At 45.1% G+C, this 24,841-nt stretch overlaps 1 protein-coding gene across 1 annotated transcript in view; it reads right to left on the bottom strand.

Annotated features, from left to right (window-relative positions):
• Nucleotides 1-24,841, bottom strand: part of FNTB (farnesyltransferase, CAAX box, beta) — a 77,176-nt gene that overhangs the window by 39,266 nt on the left and 13,069 nt on the right. Inside the window, exons 2-4 of the mRNA XM_003797392.2 lie at nucleotides 17,384-17,448; nucleotides 8,061-8,133; nucleotides 5,660-5,751 (exon numbers count right to left, since the gene is read on the bottom strand). Of these exons, the coding sequence (XP_003797440.1) occupies nucleotides 5,660-5,751; nucleotides 8,061-8,133; nucleotides 17,384-17,448 (230 nt within the window). The remainder of the gene's footprint in view (nucleotides 1-5,659; nucleotides 5,752-8,060; nucleotides 8,134-17,383; nucleotides 17,449-24,841) is intronic.

Below are 24,841 nucleotides of genomic sequence, written 5' to 3' on the forward strand. Positions count from 1 at the left end.
AAAAAAAAAAAAAAAAAAAAAAGAAGCTATCCACAAAAACACCTCCTCAAGTATACAAATGGTGATTACACAAACTTTCTTGCAAATAACAAAAATTGAAGCCAATCTATAACAAGAATTTAGGCTATATTTATTAAAAAACACTCCACACCACAGGAGGTTACCACAGACACTTAAGGCCTAGAATAAATTATAAAGATTCAGAAATGAGAACAGTCCTCACAGAACAGAATGGCTTAGGGGTAGAAGCAAAGGGTAAGGCCCAAGAGTTGGCATCCTGCTTCCTGCAGTACTAATTCTTCCAAAGTTCTGACATGACACAGCTTCACCTTGTTACAGTGGACAGGAAACCGCCTTCCCTGGGCAGAGCACAACAGTGAACATGGTGAAAGGCAGGTGGCTGCGTGCATGACCCCATGCTCACAGGGCAGGACGGGCTGCCTGACTGTCATCAAGTGCTGGCCTGCCTCTGGTCAAGTAAGGTCAAGTCTAAAGCTGGTTATTTCAGACCAGAGTTTCTCAACTTTTAGCACTATTGACATTTGGGGCCCAACAATTTTTGTTGCAGGGACTGTTGTCCTGAAGAGGATATTTAGCAGCATTCCTGGCCCTCGCCCACTACATGTCACGGCACCTGGCCAAAACAACCGCCCAGAAGACAAATTAGACATGGTGTCCTCACTGAAAGGGAAGGAAACAAATTACATTTAAATTTATAAATTAAAAAGGCCATTCAGGGAACAATTACTAATAAACTTTTGAAAGGGAAGTAGTTAAATGCTGAAATATTAAAATTCGAATTTGTGTTTAGAAAAATATAAAATAGTTTTTCCATTAAAGGCAACTTTTAGATCTCACAGAAGCTAAAAATTTAACTTGTTCAGCAATGGTCTCCCTGTTCTGTATGTTTCTCTAAAGTAGCTTTTCTTTTTCTTTTTTTGAAACAGAGTGTCACTCCAAGCCCTGGGTAGAGTGCAGTGGCATCACAGCTCACAGCAACTCCAAACTCTTGGCCTCCAGTGATCCCCCTGCCTCAGCCTCCCAAGTAGCTAAGACTATAGGCGCCCACCATAACCCCAGCTAGGTTTTCCATTTTTAGTAGAGACAGGGTCTCACTCTTGCTCAGGCTGATCTTGAACTCCTGAGCTCAAGCAATTCACTGGTCTCAGCCTCTCAAAGTGTTAGGATTACAGGAGTGAGCTAAAGCACTGAGCCCTCAAGAAGCCTTTCAATAACAAACATGGGATTCGCACTAAAGAATGCTTCGCCAGTGCTAAGATCATTAAGCAAATGTATTTACTCTGGTTCCATAATTATAATTTGGTTTATGTAAACAAAAATTTGTGTATCTACCTCTTAAGAAAGGCAAGCTGAATTCCTACCTATCTATGACTATATTATTGTGGAAACCTCTGATGCCAGCAGTATGACAATAGTGATTTCATCCACTAGAGGGAACCTAGCTTATCACTGTTCCCTAAAGAAACAGAAGCAGGACAGGGAACGCAACAGGAAAGAGCGAGAAGCGTGTGTGTGTGTGTGTGTGTGTGTGTGTGTGTGTGTGTGGTGTTTGTGCTGCATTCAAGGAAAGAAGCAGATAGCAAATTAATAAAACTGCAGAACTAACCTCTCTGCCTCTTGGTCACTTTAATATTTGAATGAAGGAAAAAATCCAACCACATTTCAAAGCATTTCTTTTCCATGTGCAAAATAAGTAAAAAGGAAAAAAAAAATCCTCACATTTTTATAAAAGTCATTAAGACTGCTCTGTATCTCCCTAAAACAGTCTATTGCCTTAAGGGTCAGGGTTATTAGGCACTGCTCATTATAAGTATTACCTGCACCTAGAACTAAGTGCCTTCTAGGCACAAAACAAAATAGTATTATTGGAAAGTCTATGTAATTATTATTACTATTTTTTTCTGAGACAGTCTCAATTTGTCACCCTTGGTAGGATGCCATGGTGTCACAGCTCACAGCAACCTCAAATTCTTGGGCTCAAGCGATTCTCTTGCCTCAGCCTCCTAAGTATCTGAGACTATAGGTGCTCACCACAACACCTGGCTATTTTTAGGGATGGGTTTCACTCTTGCTCGGGCTGGTCTAGAACTCGTGAGCTCAGGCAATCCACCAGCCTCAGCCTCCCAAGTGCTGGGATTACAGGTGTGAGTCACCGTGCCTGGCCATCTACGTAATTCTTTAAAGCTCATTAAATGTAAGAACCACAGGGCCTGTGTGGTGGCTCACGTCTGTAATACTAGCACTCTGGGAGGCTGAGGCGGGTGGACTGCCTGAGCTCATAGGTTCAAGACCAGCCTGAGCTAGAGCAAGACCCTGTTTCTAAAACACAGCCAGGCACTGTGGCAGGCACCTGTAGTCCCAGCTACTTGGGAGGCTGGGGCAAGAGCATGGCTTGAGTCTAAAAGTTTGAGGTTGCTGTGAGCTATGACGCCATAGCACTCTACTAGGGGCAACAAAGTGAGACTCTGTGTCAAAAAAAAAAAAAACAAAAAACTATAGGTAAAGCTTTTAAGGCAGCTGTTGGGAGCAGAAACTCAGTCATTAGTTACCAAGTTGCCTTGAAATGAGAACAAATCAGCTTTTCTTTTTGTTTGAGACAGAGTCTCACTATGTCATCCTCAGTAGAGTTCTGTAGCGTCACAGCTCACAGCAACCTCAAACTCTTGGGCTTAAGTGATTCTCTTGCCTCAGCATCCCAAGTAGCTGGGATTACAGGCGCCTGCCACAATGGCTTTTTGTTACAGTTGTCATTGTTGTTTAGCTGGCCCGGGCTAGGTTTGAACCTGCTAACCTTAGTGTATGTGGCCAGTGCTATAACCACTATGCTACAGGCACCAAGCTGACAAATCAGCTTTTTATATTTAAAACATTCTTTTAGGCTCGGCGCCTATAGCTCAACCGGCTAAGGCGCCAGCCACGTACACCTAAGGTGGCGGGTTCGAATCCCCAGCCCGGACCCGCCAAACAACAATGACGGCTGCAACCAAAAAATAGCCGGGCGTTGTGGCGGGCGCCTGTGGTCCCAGCTACTTGGGACCTGAGCTGTAATGCCACGGCACTCTACCCAGGGGGACAGCTTGAGGCTCTGTCTCAAAAAAAAAAAAAAAAAAAAAAACATTCTTTTAGTTACAAAACAATAAAGGCTCATTATAGAAATTTTAGAAAACGCAGGCTCAGCGCCTGTGGCTCAAGTGGCTAAGGCGCCAGCCACATACACCTAAGGTGGCGGGTTCGAATCCAGCCCAGGCCCACCAAACAACAATGATGGCTGCAACCGAAAAAAAAATAGCCAGGTGTTGTGGCAGGCAGCTGTGGTCCCAGCTACTTGGGAGGCTGAGGCAGGAGACTCACTTGAGCCCAGGAGTTGGAGGTTGCTGTGAGCTGTGATGCCACAGCACTCTACCCAGGGGGACAGCTTGAGGCTCTGTCTCAAAAAAAAAAAAAAGAAAAGAAAATGCAAATAAACTTAGAAGATTTTGAAACCACCTTTAACCTCAGCCTCCCAAAATAACTACTGCATGTATACATATCCTTTTTTCCCTATGCATACAATCATCTATATATATTTCCTTTGTTTGTTTTCTGAGACAGAGTCTCACTGTATTGCTCAGGCTAGAATACCATGGCCTCAGTGTAGCTCACAGCAACCTTTAACCCTTAGGCTCCAGTGATCCTCCAGCCTTAGCCTCCTCAGTAGCTAGGACTACACATGCCTGCCACACACCCAGCTAGTTTTTCTATTTTTAGTAGAGATGGGGTCTTGCTCTTGCTGAGGCTGGTCTCAAACTCCTGAGCTCAAGTGATCCACCCACCTCAGCCTCCCAGAGTGCTAGGATTACAGGCGTGAGTCACCACACCAGGCCATCATGCAAACTTTTAATCCATAAAAGTTGAATCTTGTTAACTGTTTTCATTTCATATCTCTCTCCATAAAATACACATCTATACACATGTATTTTTATATATAATTTTTAAAGGTCACACAGTATTTCATTATACTGCACCATGATTTCCTTAAACTGTAAGGAAACGTGAAAGCATCCTCTGCTGTCACTATTTCAGCAGCTGCCGACTGTTCAGTGCAAACATCCCTTTAAGTCGTTCCTCTCTTCCTATGTGATGCTGCCATAAAAGCAGCTCTGGCACTGGTTTCCCCGGAAAAGCCCTCACTCTAAACACAGTCGCACAGACAGAGAAAACTCAGAGTCGCTTCTGGCTCCATCTCCTCTGCCTCAGGAGCCCCTCATCGTCCTCCTTCCGGCACTCCGACCATGTCCTCTTCTGCCCTCCTTCTCCCGGCATCTGTCCTCACACTCACTGACACCTCCCGTTTCTTCTCTCTTCCCTCGCACGCACATGACTTTCCCCTCCTCCTAGTACACATCCTGACTGTGTAGGTGTGGGGGGAAAACTTCCCCAACAACCCCCACCCCCAACTGGTATTTCAAAAACACATGGGCCTTTATTTTGACAATTAAATTCCTGTTACTGCAGAAACTCTGTCCAGCTCTGCTCCCAGCACTGGAAGCCAGCAGGCTTGCCACGGCATCCTGGTGAGTGACAAAAACAGTGCAGGCCCCTCTCAGAGTGCACCCTACATGTCCCAAGGGTTAACAACCTAATTCGTCCTTATCTTCCCCATCCACACTCATCACAAGACACCCTGCCCAGGAAGGCAAGAACGAGGGGTCATTGTTAAGACTGAGTGACTGAGACAATGCACAGTGCTGTTCTCCAGACCTGACAATGTGACTGAGGCAGGGGCACTGTGACCAGAGAGGGGCACGAGATGGCCTCTGTGCTTTCTGGCACAGCTGCCTCCTTGTGCTATGGAAAAACAAAGCCCCATCCCAAACCCTCTCCCCAGGAGCAGTAGGGAGGCAGATGAGCTCAAGGTGCGGCCAAAAGACGCACACACCCCTGGAGGACCTTTTGGATCCAGTTCCTGGCTATTATTTCCTCACCCAGGTACCCTAAGGCTGGAGTAACAATCAGCTTTTTCTTAAGACGTAAAGTGTGATGAGCATCTGAGAATGAGGTATCACCCCGAAAATGCCATCTGCACAAGAAGCTTGGGAAGAATCTCAGTGGCTTAGATCTCTAATCACAAATCAGAAGTTTAAGCAAACTGGTGAGTCGTGGCATTTGTGTACCAAGATGGTAACACACCCTGGCCCATCAGGAGCTGTGCTGTTCCTCCAGGCACTGGGGAGGAGGCCCTTCTACAGAGGTGTTCACGGAGGGCAAAGGCATATTTGTTCACTGAGTTGGCACACACTTCCCCACAGAAATTGTTCACATGCATACTATACTTTCTGGCAAAATCATGCCTCTCAGAGTTGATGATGAAGGCTTTTCTCAAAGATCAGAGCCAAGAGCCAAAAGAAAAGGCCACAGAAAAAACCAGAATCCTTCTCTTGGGAGTTCAAAGTCTTGTTCTACCCACCAGCTTACATTAGGCTTTGAAAGTGGAGGAGTCTCCGGAAGTTGCCGGAGGTCAAGAGAAGGGCAAAGGTTTCTTTATAGCACTCTGGTGTTTTTCCATTCTAAACAAATAAAACAGAAATATGACAAAAAGAACCCAAAACTTAATATACAGTTTCAGAGAACACCCCAGATTCCCCAAAGCCAGACTCACTCTGTGGCCACTGTCTGGGGGATGGGTTCGTCCAGTAGCTCCAAGCTGTGCAAGATCCAGTAGCAGAGCCATGGGCGGCTGGCATCCAGACACTGCGGGGGGAGGGGAGGAGACACACCCCTTATTCAGAGCCATCCCAAGACACTGCTAACAAGGCCACATCTGTCTTACCCCTGGCATCCTGGCAAGGTCAAGGGGGAGGAGAGCACCCTTGCTGAACAATGATTAGTGAATGAAGGATGTTTGGCTTTGTGGTCCAGCCAGAAGCTGAAATGACCATCTGTGAGAACAGACAATGGGATTTTAAAAGCTGACCTTGAACCCAATAGGTACTTCTATGGCAGGCATGTAAGGTACACTGAGCAGAGGACTTCTTACATGCCAGGAAATTAGGGGTTCCTAGAGACCAAGGAGATACATAATCCGAGAAAGGGATTTCCTAGATTAATTCATTCACTAAAATGTTTGGTAAGTGTCTACTTGTGCCAACCACTATATTAGCACTGGGGGCAAAATAATGAATAAAATCTGGCTCCTATTCTTGAGACGCCTGGGCTACAGTGTGTGTGGTCATCTGCAGAGGACAAGGGCACTAGAGAGATACCTAAGTATAAGTTCCCTCATGTCTTTCTGGAACAAGGCAGAGCATGACACATACAGGTACTTGGATGATGCTGTGACAGGCAGAAACAGACTCTCAAGATATTGGCTAATCCTGCCTGGGGGTGCTGGGAAAGGCTTCCAAAGGTGACATGTGAACAGATCCCAATCCTAATTCAAGCTGTGAGTGATTACTGTGCAGTCAAGACTAGGCAGGGAAGGGAGCCGCACTGCGCCAATTTTACAGACTGAAAGAACATCATAAGGGCTAGAGAGATTGATTTTTCCAGATTATAAAAATAGTAAATATCAAAAACTGAGACAAGAATCTAGGTTTTAAGACTCTCCCTCCAGTGCTTTTGCTTTTGGCCAAGCTGCCCTCTTCAAAAACATGTTGATGTCTGCTCCCTGGGGGGCAGGTCTGGTGGGCAACCAAACGTACTGCCCCGTGGCCTCACTTTAGTCCCCACTTTTCCTCTTATTAGCCTTGTGCCTTTGAGCAAATTCTTAATCTTGCGATGCCTGTTTGCTTACCTGTAAAAAATAAAGACTGACCTACCTCTTGGAGTAGTTATGAGGGCTAAATGAGTGCATGACAAGCTTCTAGTCCACCGTTTAACAAATTGTTAGATGTTATGGAATTAGCTGGGTTAGGGCTGACTGGACCCTACCCACGGAGGCCTGGAGATGAGGACTGAAAACTCACGGATCCCAGCTGTACTGTGCCTGTGCATATTTTTATTTAATTGGAATGGGTTGCAACATTTAACTGTTAGGAGACACACATAAATATATGGATTTCTGACTTGATTTGTAAAAAAAGAAGGCCTAGGAACCCTGGGTCTGTGTTCCCGGATGGCAGCAATGGGTGGGAATGGGGTAAAGGCTTGCAGCCTCCAGTTCACCTCGGTCTCCACCCAACCAGCTTGGGCCCTACAGGCATTTGAGTTGGCCAAACTCTGCCACAAATGCTCAACTGTAGAACTCTAAATAAAAAGCAGATTAAAAGTAGAGCTGCTCTGTGTGAAGTGGGGCAGGAGACTGGAGGCCTCTAGTACATATTCTCCCTTTCCTGCCTCTCAACCCCACCCAACTCCCATCCTCTCCACCACCGCCACACCTGAGGTTGCTCTGTGAGTCCCAGGGCTGGTGGAGAACATGAGTTAAGGTCTGCTCTGAGTTCGGGCCTACAGTATCAGCCTGCAAGTAGTTCTCTCATGGGGGGGATTCACATGCTGGTCCTCTGGCTAGTGGACCAGTTTAGATCAGTTTACAGGGCAAGGGGTCAGGGACGAATAGGTAACTGACTTTTACCTGGCTGTTTAAGGCTCTAGAACAGGGGTCCTCAAACTTTTTAAACAGGGGGCCAGTTCACTGTCCCTCAGACCATTGGAGGGCTGGACTATGGGCCCTGGGACGAGTCGGCTGCTAAGTAGGACAGGCAGCGGTCGCAAAAACACCCAGCGGGCTGGATAAATGTCCTGACGGGCCGCATATGGCCGGCAGGCCGTAGTTTGAGGATGCCTGCTCTAGAAGAAAACATTGAACCCCACAGCTGTGATCTAATAGGAGAAGAAAGCCCAACCCCACAAAGGGTGCTCTGCTAGTTCTAGAAGAGACCTGACTCTGCCCCTTTCAGAGGTGGAAGTCACAGCTCTGTGACAGCGCCCTGCTTCCTGCCATGATACCTAGAATGAATCTGCACCAGGCCAGGCCCAGCAGCCTTTTACTTCAAATAGAAAAAAAGGAGGAACACATGCCTGGTAGCTTGACAGAAAGAGGTCCCAGGTGGCATATTTACCTCATAGGCATCTGTCAGTTGTCGGAGGCCCCTCTTCAAATAATGGAAGTGCTTCTCCCTCTGTAAAATGAGCCTGGAAAGACAAGGAACTCATGAGCCCATTCTTTTTTTTGAGACAGAGTCTCAAGCTGTCGCCCCCGGTAGAGTGCTGTGGCATCACAGCTCACAGTAACCTCCAACTCTTGGGCTCAAGAGATTTCTTGTCTCAGCCTCCCAAGTAGCTGGGATTACAAATGCCCACCACAACGCCCAGCTATGTTTTGGTTGCAGTTGTCATTGTTGTTTAGCTGGCCCAGGTCAGGCTTGAACCCACCAACCTGGGTGTACGTGGCTGGCAGCATAACCACTGAGCTACGTGTGCCAAGCCATCACGAGTCCATTCTAACAGCTTACACTGCACCCCACCATGTACACACGCACATGCACACGAGTGCACACCCAGCTGCGGGACGTCCTCTTGTAGTCACTGGATGGATACCCAGCAACTTCAACAGCTCCAGGGGCACCTACACCAGAGAGAAAAGGCCCATGTCTGAATGTCTCTCAAGTATCTGAAAATCGTGCCAGTAGACACTCTGAGAGTTTCCTACAGGAGGTGACATAGGGCTAACTGAAAGGCTGCAGTGAGCAGCCAGGCAGTGACAGTCCACCCAGAAAGTTCCTCCAGGATCTAAGAATAGGCATCTGTGGCTCCCATCCTGTAAATCTGAAGGCTTGTCACACCCCTGACAAAGCTGGCCACTGTCACTTTGGTCACTCCTTCTGGGATCACATCTCCAAGGTCTGCAGTCCTGCATCCTGCCTGACCCTGGGTTATCCATCTGTTACTCCCTCCCTAAAATTCCACCTCCCACGTGTGACCCACAGCCCTGGCCAGTCGCCGTCCTTGGCACTGATGCCAACAACAGGGGCTTTAAGATGGAATGTGCTGCCCATGGCCACCTGCACAGGCAAGGCGGAGGACAGAGGCAGCACTTCTTGGCCTTGCAGAAGGAGCCTGAGCAACTATGGAAGGAAGAAAAAAGAACAAAATGCCAGCACATTCACTGTCTGTGCCAACTACAGAAACAAAAGAGAATCCGCCCTTTTTCTAGGTAGTCAATTCAACAATTATTTGTCAAACTCCCACTGTACTATGTTCAGAATAAGATCCTAATGTCTTTCCTCAAAAAAAATCTAATTTGAAAGTGAAATAAGTACATAAATGTCTACAATACAAGGAAAAAAATTAGTAGGTTTCCTAAAGAAAAGATAAAATACTTTAGCTGGGTGCAGTGGCTTGCTTGGAAAGCCAAGGCAGGAGGACCACTTAAGCCAAGGAGTTTGATACCAACCTAGGCAACAAAGTGAGACTCTGTCTTTAAAAACAAACAAACAAAATACTAATGGGGGTCAAAAGGGAGGAAGGCATCTCATGAACAAAGGAATAATCAGGAAAGTTTATGCGGAAGAGGTAGAGTTTGAGATGATGGGCCCTGGTAGATGGAAAAATTTAAAATTACTGTGAAAGTAGCTGCAGGTAGCTAACAGCTACTGCCTTAAGTAGTGCAGGTACGGAGTGTACAGAGGAGTAATAGGTGGGGTAACCTGGCTAAATTTAGAAATGGAAGAGGACCCTTTTCACAGGGGTCTGGGATGAGAGCTGAGGAATTCCTACACAATTCAGTGGGCAAAGGGAGGCCCTTAAGGTTTCTGAGCTGAGAAAAAAATGACCAGAATTGTACTTTACAAAAAAGTGTCTGCCAGCAGTAGAATTCAGTTCGTGTTTATAAAGTGAACTGAGTGAAAGCTCCATGCTGGGCAAAGAACTGGGAGGAGAGGCTGGGTAAGAAGCCCTGAGGAGCTGGCCTGGTGGGAGACACTTAGGGCCCAAGCTACAGGGTGTTCCAGGTCACCCCTAAAGTTGCCACACACAGGGAAATTATAGTTAAACATGCCTTTATTTACAAAATATTCATGACAAAACTTTACAAAGAGGTAGCCAACACATAGAGGATATTTGTTAAGCTTTGTGATGAATATTTTGTAAATAAAGGTATATTTAACTACAATTTCCCATTTTTGCTATGTATGCAGACTTTTGGGACAGCCTATAGTGTGAGGCCCCACAATTAGCTGCCTTCTGGACACACAGGGCACTGGACGTGTACTCAGGGGAGGGTGTCAGCTGGGCTGCTAGAAGCGCATGAGGCTCAGGGTACACGTGCAGCTTGAGAGTCATTTACCTGCACACAGGTGACAGCTGACACCACAGGAGAACATGAGAGTACAAAGAGAAAGTCTGAACAGAGAGCTGAGGGAAGACCCATCTTTAAGGGCTTAGAGGACAAGGAACCAGTGAAGGAGAGAAGACAGTTTACACACGCAGGTGAAGGCCAGTGGCAGGGTCCTGTCCCAGGCAGTAATTCTCAAGCAGGGAATTCACAAAGGTATTCAACTGTGGCAGATGCGACAAAACCAGAGTGGCTGGTGACCTTTCAGAGCATTCAGGGCAGTAGTGAGAGCAAGAAGAGAAGGCCAGACTCAGTTTCTCTGTCAGGAAGGACCAGCCCAGTGAGGACTCAGGGAGCACTCCCTCGGTGTGGTGGAAAGTCCAGCGTGGGCCTAGATGCTGCTCTGCTCCCTCCGGTGATGGTGGATGAGACCACATATGACAGGCAGAGCCTTATCTGATATCTGATACACACTGTGTTCAGGGAAGCGTGGTGAGCTCTGACAGCCACAGGACGGCGTGGGGGATCAGAATACTCTTCCCAAGGCAGGCTGGGTGCAGTGACTCCTACCTATCACTAGCACTCTGGGAGGCTCTTCCCAAGGCAGGCTGGGTGCAGTGACTCCTACCTATCACTAGCACTCTGGGAGGCTGAGGCAGGTGAATCTCTTTAGCTCAGGAGTTCGAGACCAGCCTTAGCAAGAGTGAGACCTCCATCTCTTGCAAAAATAGAAAAACTAGCCAGGTGTCATGGCAGGCACCTATAGTCCCAGCTATTCAGGGGACTAAGGCAAGAGGATCACTTGAGTCCAAGAGTTTGAGGTTTCTGTGAGCTGTGATGCCACAGCACTCTAGCCAGGGCAACAGAGTGAAACTCTGTCTCCAAAAAATAAAAAATAAATTAAAAATAGAAAGAAACTATCCCCAAGGGGAACAGCACTGAGGCTAAGGCTAAAAGGACGTGCGTTAGCCACACAAAATGAAGAGCACATTAGAGTTACCTTAATTCAGCTGCAGCAGAAGTGCAAGGGCGTGAGCTGAGAGATCAAATGCTGAAAATGCCAGAGCTGGAGAAATCCATCAGGCAAGGTCCCCATAAAGAGGGAAGGAGTTAGGATACGGGTACAGCAAGAGGAGGGACAGTAAGGAGCCAGAAACAATGGGCGAGATGACCAAGCAGGCCAAATACAGGACTCTGGAGTAGGGGAGAGGAAACGGGAAACTCAGGCTGAGTGGCCTCAGGCTCCCCAGGAACTGGGCGCTCGCTGGATACTTGTGATCAGCCATGGTGCCAAACATGTTAGGGAATCCACACGAGATAACTATAAGGATTATACGGCAGTTTGTGAAGGCCAGTGGAGAGTCAGAGGTATACATTTTGGTGGAAGTCAGTCAGCAGCCTCAGGAGGAACCAAACCTGAAGACACCCTGACCTTAGACTCGCAGCCTCCAGAACTGAGAGAAAATAAACTCCTGCTCTTTAAGCTGCCCTACCTGTGGTGCTTTGTTACAGCAAACTAAGCTAACACCCTGAGCAGTCTTTCATTCTCAATTCACCTCTGTCTGAAACTTGTTTGTGTGTAGGAAATTTAAAAAAAAAAAAAAAGGCTAGGTCTGGTGTGGTGGCTCTTGCCCATAATCCCAGTACTATCAGAGACCAAAGCAGGAGGATCACTTAAGCCTAAGAGTTCAAGACCAGCCTGGGAAACACAGTGAGACCCCCATCTCTACAGAAAAATTTCCTTTTTTTTGAGACAGAGTCTCATGCTGTCACCCTGGGTAGAATGCTGTGGCGTCACAGTTCACAGCAACCTCAAATTCAGGCTCAAGTGATCCCCTTACCTCAGTTTTTCTATTTTTAGTAGAGACAGGTCTTGCTTTTGCTCAGGCTGGTCTCGAACTTGTGAGCTCAAGCAATCCACCTGTCTTGGCCTCCCAGAATGCTAGGATTACAGGAGTGAGCCACCACACCCGGCCTACAAAAAAAATTTTTTGTTAATTAGCCGGTTATGATGGTGAGCACCTGCAGTTCTAGCTACTCAGAAGGCTGAGGCAAGAGGATCACTTAAGCCCAGGAGTTCAAGGCTGCCGTGAGCTACAATCACACCACTGTACTCCAGCTGGGACAAAAGAAATGAGATACTTTCTCAAAAAAAGAAAGCAAAGCAAAGCTCAAGTTCTTGCCCCTTTTTTCCCTGAGCACATCAGCCTCCAAACCATGCAGTTAGGTGTAGGTGGGGCAGAATAAGACAGCTCCATGCAGGAGTTGAGGAATCCAGAGGTGGCATCCAGGGAGTCAGAGCTCAAGCGGACACAGAAGGGGTCCGTGTGATTGTGCAGCAGGGGGTAGGAGCAGTGATGAAAGAGGTAAATTTACCACAGCTACTGCAAGTTAGATTTCCCCGTCTGAGGAAGAACATTCAAACCCACACGCACTGGTAGCCATGTTAAACTGTCCTTGAGCATGAGCACACTGGGCACAAAGACCCTTCCCAGAACACCTGCGCCTGCCTCTCTGCAGCCCCCTGCTGCAGAGAGCCCACTGCTCTCCAGACACATGGGCTTCTTGGAGCTCTTTGCAGTCTCAAGGATTCAGCACGTGCTGTTCCCCCTGCCTGAAACCCTGACAACCCAGCTCAGCCTATAGGTCTCAGCTTAAATGCCACTTTGTTCGAGAGGCCTTCCCTGACTGCCCACCAAAATCAGATGCTCCCCATGATTTTCTCTCAGACTGTCCCAGGGATAACTCATGTCTGAGTTCATTTGTTCACTGTCCACCACTTCTAGGAGACTGAGAGCCCAGCAGAGTCAGGACCAGGGCAGCTTTACTCGCACCTGTCTCCTGGAGTCTGGCAGAGCCTGGCCCTATGCGGACGCCCCAGATACTGTTGCTGAGTCAATGAAGAAATGAATGGCTTCACATGAATACAGAAGAGTGAATAAAGCAAACACCCTTCCTCCCCCTCCACCTGGACCATCCCTGAGAATCACGCCTTTGATGAGACAGATGAGAAGACAGAGGATTCAGCCCATTGTAGTCTCCTGGGAACTTTCTAAACCCACTAAAGCCAACGGCCTCTCTACCCAAAAATCAAACATTTGGCACTAAGAAGCCACTTGAGGAAAGGTGAGCTTGTTTGTAAGACCTTGAAAAGAACAATGGGAAGGAATATAATTTGGGGGCTGAGTGTGGTGGCTCACACCTGTAATCCTAGCACTCTGGAAAGCTGAGGCAGGTGGACTGCCTGAGCTCACAGGTTCAAGACCAGCCTGAAAAAGTGTGAGACATCCATCTCCAAAAATAGCCAGGCATTGTGGTGGGCACCTATAATCCCAGCAACTTGGGAGGCTGAGGCAAGAGGATTGCTTAAGCTCAAGAGTTTCAGATTGCTGTGAGCTATGATGCCACAGCACTCTGCCAAGGGCGACAAAATGAGACTCTGTCTCAAAAAAAAAAAAGAGAGAGTGGCTCAGTGCCTGTGGCTCAAGTGGCTAAGGCGCCAGCCACATAGACCTGAGCTGGCAGGTTCGAATCTAGCCCAAGCCTGTCAAACAACAATGACTGTTGCAACCAAAAAAAAAAAAAAAAAAAAGCCAGGCATTGTAGTGGGTGCCTGTAGTCCCAGATACTTGGGAGGAGGAGGCAGGAGAATTGCTTGAGCCCAGGAGTTGGAGGTTACTGTGAGCTGTGATGCCAGGGCACTCTACCCAGGGCAACAGCTTGAGGCTCTGTCTCAAGATTAAAAAAGAGAGAGAGAGAAAAAGAGAGGAGTACATTTTCTAATTGCTGAAGACTTGGGAAATTCTAAAATAGCACCACATATAGGAATGGCCGAAAGCACCATGCTAAGTAGCACATGACCTGTATGAGGCCTGCTTTGGGAGCTTTAACTCTGAGTATTCAGGCTTCTGAGCCACGGTTGACATTTAACCTCCAGAGCTCTGTTAGCACAGGGACATCAGCAATATCTCTCACTTGTGAGGAATACCAGGTCTCTTTTCCTAAGAGAAAATAATTTTAAAATTATATGTGAGAGTGGTGTGCACACAGTCTATGCACCATAAGACTCTCATTAAAGCCATGGATGAGGGTAAATTCATAAAAGTATGGAACAGCAAAAATAACGACCCACAGGAAAGAAAAAATGAACTTTCATGGGAAAGCAGGATGTTATTAAAACCATTAAAAGCATGGCCAAAAAGCTCCTTGGGACTGATGACCCCATTCTAAGTAGAGTCACAGCCTTAGAGAGCCTTGAATCTCAGCCAGATCTGCTATTCAGCTTTGCCTCTGAAAGGCCAACCTGGCAACTGCCTACTTCAGCACCACTGCAGGCATCCCTGGCCCTGTGAGTGTGGTCAGTGGTGCTGAGAGTGTGTGCAATTCTGTCTCATCTGATCAGCACCATAATTTCACAAACACATACCATCAAGACTGACTACTAACGTCTGAATATGGATTTTAGCTAACACTAAAGGTTTATTCCTGCATTATACTGTCAGACCTTTAAACTACTAAAATGTTAAATATTGAATTGTGATAATAATTTAAAATTCTGATAAGTTTTCAGATTGATTCTTTTTTGGGGGGACAGAGTTTCATTATGTCGCCCTCGGTAGAGTGCTGTGGCATCACAGCTCACAGCAACCTCAAAGTCTTGGGCTTTAGTGATTCTCTTACCTCAGCCTCCCAAGCAAGTAGGTGGGACTGCTAGCGCCCACCACAATGCCTGGCTATTTTTTTGTTGTAGTTGTCTTTGTTGTTTAGCAGGTCCAGGCTGGGGTTGAACCCGCCAGCCCTGGTGTATGTGGCCCAAGCTCCAACCACTGAGCCACAGGCGCTGAGCCCAGATTGATTCTTATATCCTAAAATTTCATTCTATGTTTGGCTTCAGCCTTATATTGATATATTGATTTACATACTTATTCATTTGGCCAGAATATATATATATATATATATCTTTAATTATTAACTAGCATTCTTTAACACACTCATGTTCATAGGCAACAATGATAAAACAGGAAATTGTCCAATTCTTGAAACTAACCCAGAGCCCTGATACATTCTAATTCCACAAGTATCCATGCCAAAGAAGATCTTTGTTTTCCACCCACACCCGACCTAAGACCTCTGCATCAGGGCATTTCACTCCTCTGTGGTCTCCAACAGCACTGCCAGACAACTTCTTCCTCCCAGACTATCACCTTCCAGTCTCGACCTTCCAGTCTCCTTCACATCACAGTAAGAGTCAGAGTCCCAGGGCTCTGTGTACACAGTAGGTGAAAAAGGAATGTCAACTAATCCAAGGTTCCTCACGTGGAGAACATGGAGAGACTCAGAGCCCAACCAGGTGAGTTACATGGGAGTAAAACTCCTCTCAACAAGCCCCCTGCCCAGGGCAATCATGCCCCTCACCCTCACCAAGTCCCCATCTCCGGGGAGGCTCCACTGGCCCTGCTTGTGCACAGGGGCAGTGGAATTGCCATGGTGCCATCACATGTAAGACAGCTCATTCTCCTAAGCTGTTGAAATAAATGACACATTTTTTTTTTTTTGAGAGAGAGTCTCAAGCTGTCACTCTGGGTAGAGAGCCATGGTATCACAGCTCACAGCAACCTCAAACTCTTGGGCTTAAGCAATTCTCTTGCCTCAGCCTCCCAAGTAACTGGGACTACAGGCGCCCACCACAATGCCCAGATACATTTTTTGTTACAGTTGTCATTGTTGTTTTACCTGGCTCGGGCCAGGTTCAAACCCACCAGCTTCATTGTATGTGGCCAGTGCCCTACCCACTGAGCTATGGGCACCACCCTGCAGATTAACTTTTAAATTAGAAATGTTGTTTTGGGTCATGGGTTATGCCATTTATTATTGTTTAAGATAAGGGTTAATGTGGTTTTTGCTTTGAACTTTTATGTATAAAACAGTAGTTTTGGAAATGGAAGGGCAGAACAGTCTTGGAGAGGCTACTCTCACTCTTCTCCAGAATTGCTGGCCTTCTGATAATAAGAATAGCTGGACCTATCCCCCTCCCTGCATTTGGCTGACAGTGACAGGTGGCCAGTACCTCTTTATCAGGTAACAAAAGTGACATGGCTGGAACCATCTGCAATATTACAGTAAGCAGAAGTTCACAGAGACTAACTTGCCCGGTTTCAGTGTGTCCAAAGGCCTCAGAAGTCAGGAGACCTGATAAAGGAGGTGAGCTGGACTGCAAGCCCTGCAGCTTCCCACCTAGAGTGAATCAGTCAGCAGCTTAACCACACTTTGTTCAGGGGCTGTCAAAGAAAAGTTTCCTATCATTAAGGGAAAATGGTGACCACACACAGTTTTGGACTACTGATTAATCAATTCTCAAAGCTGGAAATATAACACAGGACGATGTCAAAGAAACAATTTGTGCCTAGAAGAGAAATACTAATAAAGGAAGGAAATAACCTTATGAAATTCTAGTGTGATACATTACAAAAGCCTGGAAAAAAGAGAAAAGAAAGCCTCCAATTATCAAACTTCTTATAATTCCCTTTTTGGAATTTCTGACCTCACAAGAGGTTAGAAAACTTCAACTTCCTAATATCCAAGGAATACAAAAGGGATTATATTTTTCTTAGAAATATCATCTTTGGGATACACTGCACAATTACCAACAAGGACCAGGCTGGGAGAAGCTCAAACTTCTCATGTTTTTCCATCACATGATAATTAACATCAAAGGAATCCAACCTTTGCCACTCCCCTGGACTCTGTTTCAAAGAGAAATATGAAAGAGAAAAACTTGAGAGTTCTCATCTGAACCCAGAATGGCAAGACACAACTAAACAAAAACCTGGAATTCCTCTCCATCTTCAGACCTCAGACTTTAGGCTGTTGTGGCATCTCCAAGTAACACCTGGTGGCTCAGTTGGGGTGGATCGTGTCCTCTGAACAGCATTCTATAAAGCCATAGCACACCCAGGTAAGCCACAAGGTCCAGAAACACCAGCCTCACAGCTGATTCCACCCTCCACCAGCACCGCCCAGGTAGTCAGATACATTCAAGGTGAAAGGAAGAAGGCAACCCCGTGAGGCAGTGATCTCCCAGATCCCCTCAAATTCCTAACCACGGCTTACCTTGGTACAAGGTGGTTGAACTTGTAAGAACTGAAGACCTCTTGGATCTTTTCTTCTACTTTTGCCTAGTAAGGTTACAGGAGATAAGAGAGAAAACAAATGCAGATGAGACCTCTACCAACTTTTCCCCCTATTGCCACAAATGTTTTTTGGCGGGAATGGAAAAGGGGAAGGTGAGAGAAAGAATCCCCACCACCACCATGTTGGTATCACAGTCTACTCCAGTAACCTCATCCATAATATCCAAATTAATGGTAGTTGGGGTGTTTGGCTCCCTGGCACAGACTCAGGAATCAGATGAAGACAAATGCCTTTTGCTTGTGAAGGCTGCCAGAATAGGCCACCCCAAAACAGACCTCAATGGCATAAGGATTATTGTAAGCCTATTTTTTAAAGAAACTAAAGACAGAGGAGAAGCTCTGAAAGGGAAATTTAAATTAACAAAGGAAATCTCCATTTGCAAGGGTGTCACCCTATCTGTACCAGATGGGAAGAAAAATTAAATCATAAGAAACTCTAATCAAGAAAGCAGCACCTACTTAAATCTGAGTAACAAACCTCACTCCCATTTACCAAACTTTTCCTTGTCACCGCCCCATAAGTGGCCTCCTTGCTGTTTGTTTTTAGTTGAAGATGCCAAATAGACCACCTCTTTCAGTGTGAGGCTTTTGTTCCCTGAGTATCTACCACGGGTATGTGAGATATACACACTAAAGTTTCTGTTTGCTTTTCTTTTTCTTTTTTTTTTTTTTTGCAGTTTTGGCGGGGACTGGGTTTGAACCGGCCACCTCAGGCATATAGGGCCAGCACATTACTCCTTAGAGCCACAGGTGCCACCCGTTTCTATTGTTAATCTGTCTTTTGTTACAGGGGTCCCAGCCTAGAACTCAGAAGGGTAGAGGGAAAGTGATTTTTTCCCCCCCTACACTTGATTTATTCTTGCCTGCTCTGTGAAGTTGTCTGGTGTTCATTGACTGGGCCACCATCATGCACTAGTTCCTGCCAAGAGTTATATTTCTCATTGCCAGATTGGACAGTTCAATAAAAATATATTAAAATCGGGCAGCACCTGTGGCTCAGTGGGTAGGGCACTGGCCCCATATACCGGGGTGGTGGGTTCAAACCCAGCCGAATTGCAACCAAAAAAAACATCTGAGCATTGTGGCAGGTGCCTGGTGTCCCAGTTACTCAGGAGGCTGAGGCAAGAGAATCGCCTAAGCCCAGGAATTGGAGGCTGCTGTGACCTCTGACGTCACAGCACTCTACCAAGGGCGATAAAGTGAGACTCTGTCTCTACAAAAAAAAAAAAATTTTTTATATATATATATATATGCACATATATATATTAAAATCAGGCAGCGCCTGTGGCTCAGGAGTAGGACGCCAGCCCCATATACCAGAGGTGGTGGGTTAAAACCTGGCCCTGGCCAAAAACAGCAAAAAAAAAAAAAAAGAAAAAATACATACATACATACATATAAATATATATATTAAAATCATCAAGTGATTTATAACAGCTTTCATTATTGAAACAACAAAGAAATAGCAATTGTGGTCCTTAAGGCTCTGCGCCTGTGGCTCAAGCAGCTAAGGCGCCAGCCACATACATCTGAGCTGGCGGGTTTGAATCCTGCCTGGGTCCGCCAAACAACAATGATGGCTGCAACAAAAAATAGCCAGGGCGTTGTGGCAGGAACCTGTGGTCCCAGCTACTTGGGAGGCGGAGGCAGGAGACTCACTTGAGCCCAGGAGTTGGAGGTTGCTGTGAGCTGTGATACCACTGCACTCTAGCCAAGGCAACAGCTTGAGGCTCTGTCTCACAAAAAAACAAAAAACAATTACGGTCCTTAAAACAGAAGACTCCATGGTCCCTTAAAACAAAGGATCTCAGAAAGTCAGGTCACAAAAGAAATCAGATCACCTGCCTCCTCTGAAGGTCACACTATCACACAGTCTCAAGAGACAGCCCTAGTAAGGACAGGGTATAGTCAAAGAGGAGTTAACATAATCTTTGTAGTGAGGCATGTTCTTGTAGAGATTTCGGATACATACTAATCTCCTCCCTGGGAAATTTCAAAAATGGGTCATTTATTTGTGGAGTTAGGAGTTAGAGCTCATAGTCCCTTGGACAAGTGAAAATTACTTGTAATGAAGAGGGGAGCAGTGACACAGATCATCTAAAATGGCAGTCAATCTAAAATTCATTTATATTTGGTTTTAGGATGTGCTTTGAGATTTGCCTTTGAACATGAATTTTAGGGACGAACTGGTTAAGATATTATAATGCTTCCGAAAACAGACTGAAGTCATCATGAGAGTCTGACTCTGGAGGAATAGGAAAGTTGTCCCAGAATCCTCATCATCCTTTTTTCCATTCCAGACACTCACACTAACTAAAATAAAGCACCAGCCTCAGTGGAACACAGAAAATATATTAAATACAAGAAACATGTATCCGATTATTGAATAAAGATTCACCTATGATATACAGTTGTTCCTTGGTATTGCATAGCAGATTGGTCCCAAGACCTCCCAAGGATACCAAAAATGCACAGTTGCTCAAGTCCCTGATATAAACTGGTGGACTATTTGCATACAACCTATATGCACCTTCCTGCACACAGTCAGGCGTCACTTAATGACTGAGGATATGTTCCCAGAAATGTGTCATTAGGCACAGCATCATCGGTGAGCATGACAGAGTGTGCTTACCCAACTCTAGATGGCACAGCCGACCACACTCCTAGAATATACAGTAGAGCCTGCTGCTCCTCAGCTACACACCCAGACAGCTTGTTACCATGCCAAGTCCTGTACACAGCTGTAACATATGACAGGTATTTGTATATCTAAACATAGAAAATGTCCAGTAAAATACAGCATTATAATCTCATGGGGCCACTTCTGTATATGTGCTCTGTAACTGGAACATCGTCATGCAGCACAGGACTGGAAATCATCTCTACGTAACATATGATACCTATTGAAATGTAAATGTTGTGTACGTAAGTCTACATGCTCAGGACAGATGTACTTTCTTTGAATATTTTTTCTTTTCTCTTTTTCTTTTTTTTGAAGATGGGGGTCTTCTTATGTTCCTCAGGCGAGTGTGGAACTCCTGGCCTGAAGCAATCCTCCCCTGTCTCAGCCTCCTGAGTAGCTGGGATCACAGACAGGAACTGCTGTGTGGCTTTCAGATATTTTCAACGCATGGTTGGTTGAACCCACGAACGCAGAACCCACTGATGTGGACGGCAGACCTCAGTTAAGTCTGAGGTGATGAACTCTGAATGAAACAAAATCAAACTGGAGGAAAACACAATTCCTTTACCCCAGTACAAGCCCATTCAAATCCCTGTGACTCAGTAACATTCAAAAGCTAGCGGATGAGCCACTTTCTCCTTAGCATCCTGCAGTAGAACACACAGGAGAAAAGCCCGCAGTCCAGAACTCTGTCCCGAGAAGTCCCGCTTCAGCTCCCACTCAGACATCATAAGCAGCCAAGTTCTAGGCAAGAAAAATGGAGGTTTATTTCTAAACTAAGATGCCTGACAAATCACGGGAATATGTCATGCCACGAAGTGGAAAATGCTTAAAATATTCCCAACATAGTATTTTTTGATTTCCCAATCATTTCTTCAGAATGAACAAGCAGTTAGTAACTGACTTAGATCTGAAAATTCAACCTGACTATGACAGGTCAGCTGTTCATAATGAATTAATGGCCTTTAGCATATTCACAGAGCTGCACGCCCATCACAATTTCAGAACATTTCACTATCTCAGAAAGTAACACTTTGCCTCTTAGCCATCACACCCAACCTTCACCCCCGCCCAGCTCCTGCTAACCACTCCCACTCCAGATATAAAGACCCAGGCAAGTCTATTTTCATGCTCAAGTTTAATGAAGAATAGACAGCTCTGTAGAATGTGGTTGCACAAAGGGGATGATCTAATGGGATCTATTCAGATTCTTCTTGTCCTCTGGATATAACACTTCTTCCTCCTGAGTATGGGGCAGGGCCCCTCTGGAAGGACAGTCTTCTGGAGAAAAGACAGGGAATAATCTTTCTGGGGTTTATGGCTTACTTTGAGGAAAAGGAGTTCTAGTTTCTATGTTTTAGCTTGGGGCAGAGGATCAATTTTAGAACATTTTATAATGTTCATACAATCAATTTTAGAACATTTTCACTACCTGAAAAAGTAACCCCACACCTCTTACCCAGCAGACTCAATCCTCTATCCTTTCTAGCTCAAAGCTTATCTACTTGCTATCTCCACAAATTTGCCTATTCTGAAATTTCATACCAATGGAATCATACAACATGCAGTCCTTAGACAGGCTTCTTTCACTTGGCATGCTTGCAAGGCTTGTCTATGTTGGAACATGTACCAGTACTCTTATTTCTTTTTTTTACATTTTTTTCTAAAGTATTCACATATCACTCCACTGTATAGATACGTAAAATTTTATTTAGCAATTATCAGCTGATAGCTATTTAGGCTGTTTCCATTTTTGGCTACTATGAATAATGCTGTCATAAATCATGGAAACCAGAATTTCTCTTCCCCAAGGGAAGAGAACCAAGCTAAACTTGTTAGAAATATAAATTGTCAGTATTCTCAGGTTATCTATAGTCTATTCTATAGACTTGGTTAGGAGAGAAATCCACCCAACCGTTTTTAATAAGCCTTCCAGAAGATTCTAAGGCAAACTAACATTTAGGAAAGTTGTGAGAATCCAAATGGAGTCACTTGTGTTAAAAAATCCTGACAAACAGAGCCAAGAATGGCTATGAAGAGAGATTTTCATGCATAAATGCCTGATAACAAAAACTGTCACAGAAGAGTCTGCAAAAACTGCAACCTTGTGCAAAGGCCATAGCAAAATATATTTCTGCAAGGACATCTGTGCAGCAATTACCTGTCCAACTTTGGAGTAGCGTCACCCTTGTTATTAATCCTTGTAGCCAAGTATAATTATCCTAAAACAATTACATAATCCTCACTTTTCCTTTAAAAACCTTTGCCTTCCCTAGCTCAAGTGGCTAAGGCGCCAGCCACATACACCAGAGCTGGTGGGTTCGAATCTAGCCCAGGCCTGCCAAACAACAATGACAACTACAACCAAAAAATGTCTAGGCACTGTGGTGAACACCTGTAGTCCCAGCTACTTGGGAGCTCGAAAATAAATAAATAAAAATTAACTAATCAAATCAAATAAAAATAAAAACCTTTGCCTTTCTTTTTTTTGAGACAGACCCTAAAAGCTATCTCCGTGGGTAGAGTGCCGTGGCATCACAGCCCACAGCAACCTCCAACTCCTGGGCTTAAGCGAGTCTCCTGCCTCCGCCTCCCAAGTAGCTGGGACCACAGGCACCCACCACAATGACTAGCTATTTTTTTGGTTGCAGCCACCATTGTTGTTTGGCAGGCCTGGGCTGGATTCGAACCCGCCACCTTAGGTGTATGTGACTGGCGCCTTAGCCACTTGTGCCACAGGCGCCAAGCCTGCCTTCCTTTATTTTACTGAATATGTACATAGCTTACTATGGCATGCATATTCCTACTAAAACACCCCATACCAAATAAATATCTTCTTTTAGAGATCCTCTTTCTGCTTATGAATTTAGGTTGAATGTCTGAAGAAGGTTTCTAGGCTTGGCACCAATAGCACAGTGGTTACAGCACCAGCCACATACACCGAGGCTGGCAGGTTTGAACCCAGACCAGGCCAGCTAAGCAACAATGACAACTGCAACGAAAAATAGATGAGCATTGTGGAAGGCACCTATAAGTCCCAGCTACTTGGGAGGCTGAGGCAAGAGAATCGCTTATGCCCAAGAGTTTGAGGTTGCTGTGAACTATGACGCCACAGCACTCTAGCAAGGGTAACATGTGAGACTTTGTCTCAAAAAAAAAAAAAAAAGAAAGAAAAGAAGGTTTCTAATAGTGGTAATACTCACTAAATTTTGATTCAGAGGTTGAGGCATAAAGTTTCACTTCAAGAGGCATAAAGTTTCACTTCAAGAGGCATAAAGTTTCACTTCAAGAGCCTGTGGCTCAAAGGAGTAGGGCTCTGGGCCCATATGCTGGAGGTGGTGGGTTCAAACCTAGCCCTAGCCAAAAAAAACAAAAAAACTGCAAAAAAAAAAAGTTTCACTTCAAATAGTTACTTTCTTTATTCATACTTACTTGTTATTAATGTTTTTTAAACTGCTTACCATACTGTTCTTCTGAACTAATAAAGGATAAACAAAGATAACAAATATTTTTTAAATGTTTAACAAATAAAACATTTTCTGGATAAATAACCTAATATTTTGGATAGATAGAGGACCAGAATACGCTACCCCAAAACATAACTGTAGAAGACCAGAATACGCCACCCCACAATAAGCCTCTTTAGCATAAGGATTATTTTGAACTGATTATTCTGAGAAACGGCAGGCACAGAAGTTCTGAAAACAGAGTAGAAGTTATCATTTTGTAAAGGAAATGCACATCTATAAAGGAAATCTCCATTTGTTTCTCTCCACATATATACCAGAAAGAGAAAGATGACCCTGAACCACTAGGGACTCTTATCAACAGAGAAGGCACCACCTAACCATAAATCTGAACACCAAACCTTGCCCTTGTTCACGGCGCTTGTCCTGGAACCTTCCCATTACTGGCCTCTCAACATCCTCCTTTGTTTCAAATGGAGATGGTATTTAAGCCTGAATTCTAAGCCACCTCTTTGAGATGTACTCATTTCTCTGGGCATCTTCCATATACACATGACTTATTCGTGTTAATAAATTTATTTCTCTCTCATTAATCTGTCTCTTTTTATAGGGAGTCCCTGCTAAGAACTCAGAAAAAGTAGAGAGAAAAATATTTTTCCTCCCCTACAGCTCCATGATTCCAGAAGAGGTACTCCTAGCCTCTTTACTCTGCTGTGTCCTCTCCAGCAAGGCTGAAATCAGCCTTGAATGGTACCAGGGGTTCTCAGTGCTTCACATTAGAACCACCAGTGGAGCTTTAAGTAAATACAGATGTGTGGGTCCAACACCCAAAGATTCTGCTTTAATTGGTGTGGGGCATGTTGGGAGTTCCCCAGGTGATTCTAACGCACAGCCAGCTTTTTGAGCCAGTCAATGCCTTCACTGTCAATTCCTTTTCTTAAAAAAAAACTTGTTTTAACACTAGGTGCTTCTAGATGTAAAGAAAGAAAACTAAGCTTATATCATAAATTAAATTTAAGACTAGAGAGATTCCCAATGGCCTGTAGTTCAAAAATTTATGGTACTAGCAACAACCCCACTCATTCAAAGGGCAAGTGCTTGTCATGATTATGTTATAATATGCGGGAATCTTTCTCTAGCAGCATTTTTCATTAAAAAATTCCTTAAGCAGCTCGGCGCCTGTGGCTCAAGTGGCTAAGGCACCAGCCATGTACACCTAAGGCGGCGG

This window comes from Otolemur garnettii, unplaced genomic scaffold (assembly GCF_000181295.1).
Source record: "Otolemur garnettii isolate 467f Iridium unplaced genomic scaffold, OtoGar3 scaffold00115, whole genome shotgun sequence".
NCBI classification, from domain to species: Eukaryota; Metazoa; Chordata; class Mammalia; order Primates; family Galagidae; genus Otolemur; species Otolemur garnettii.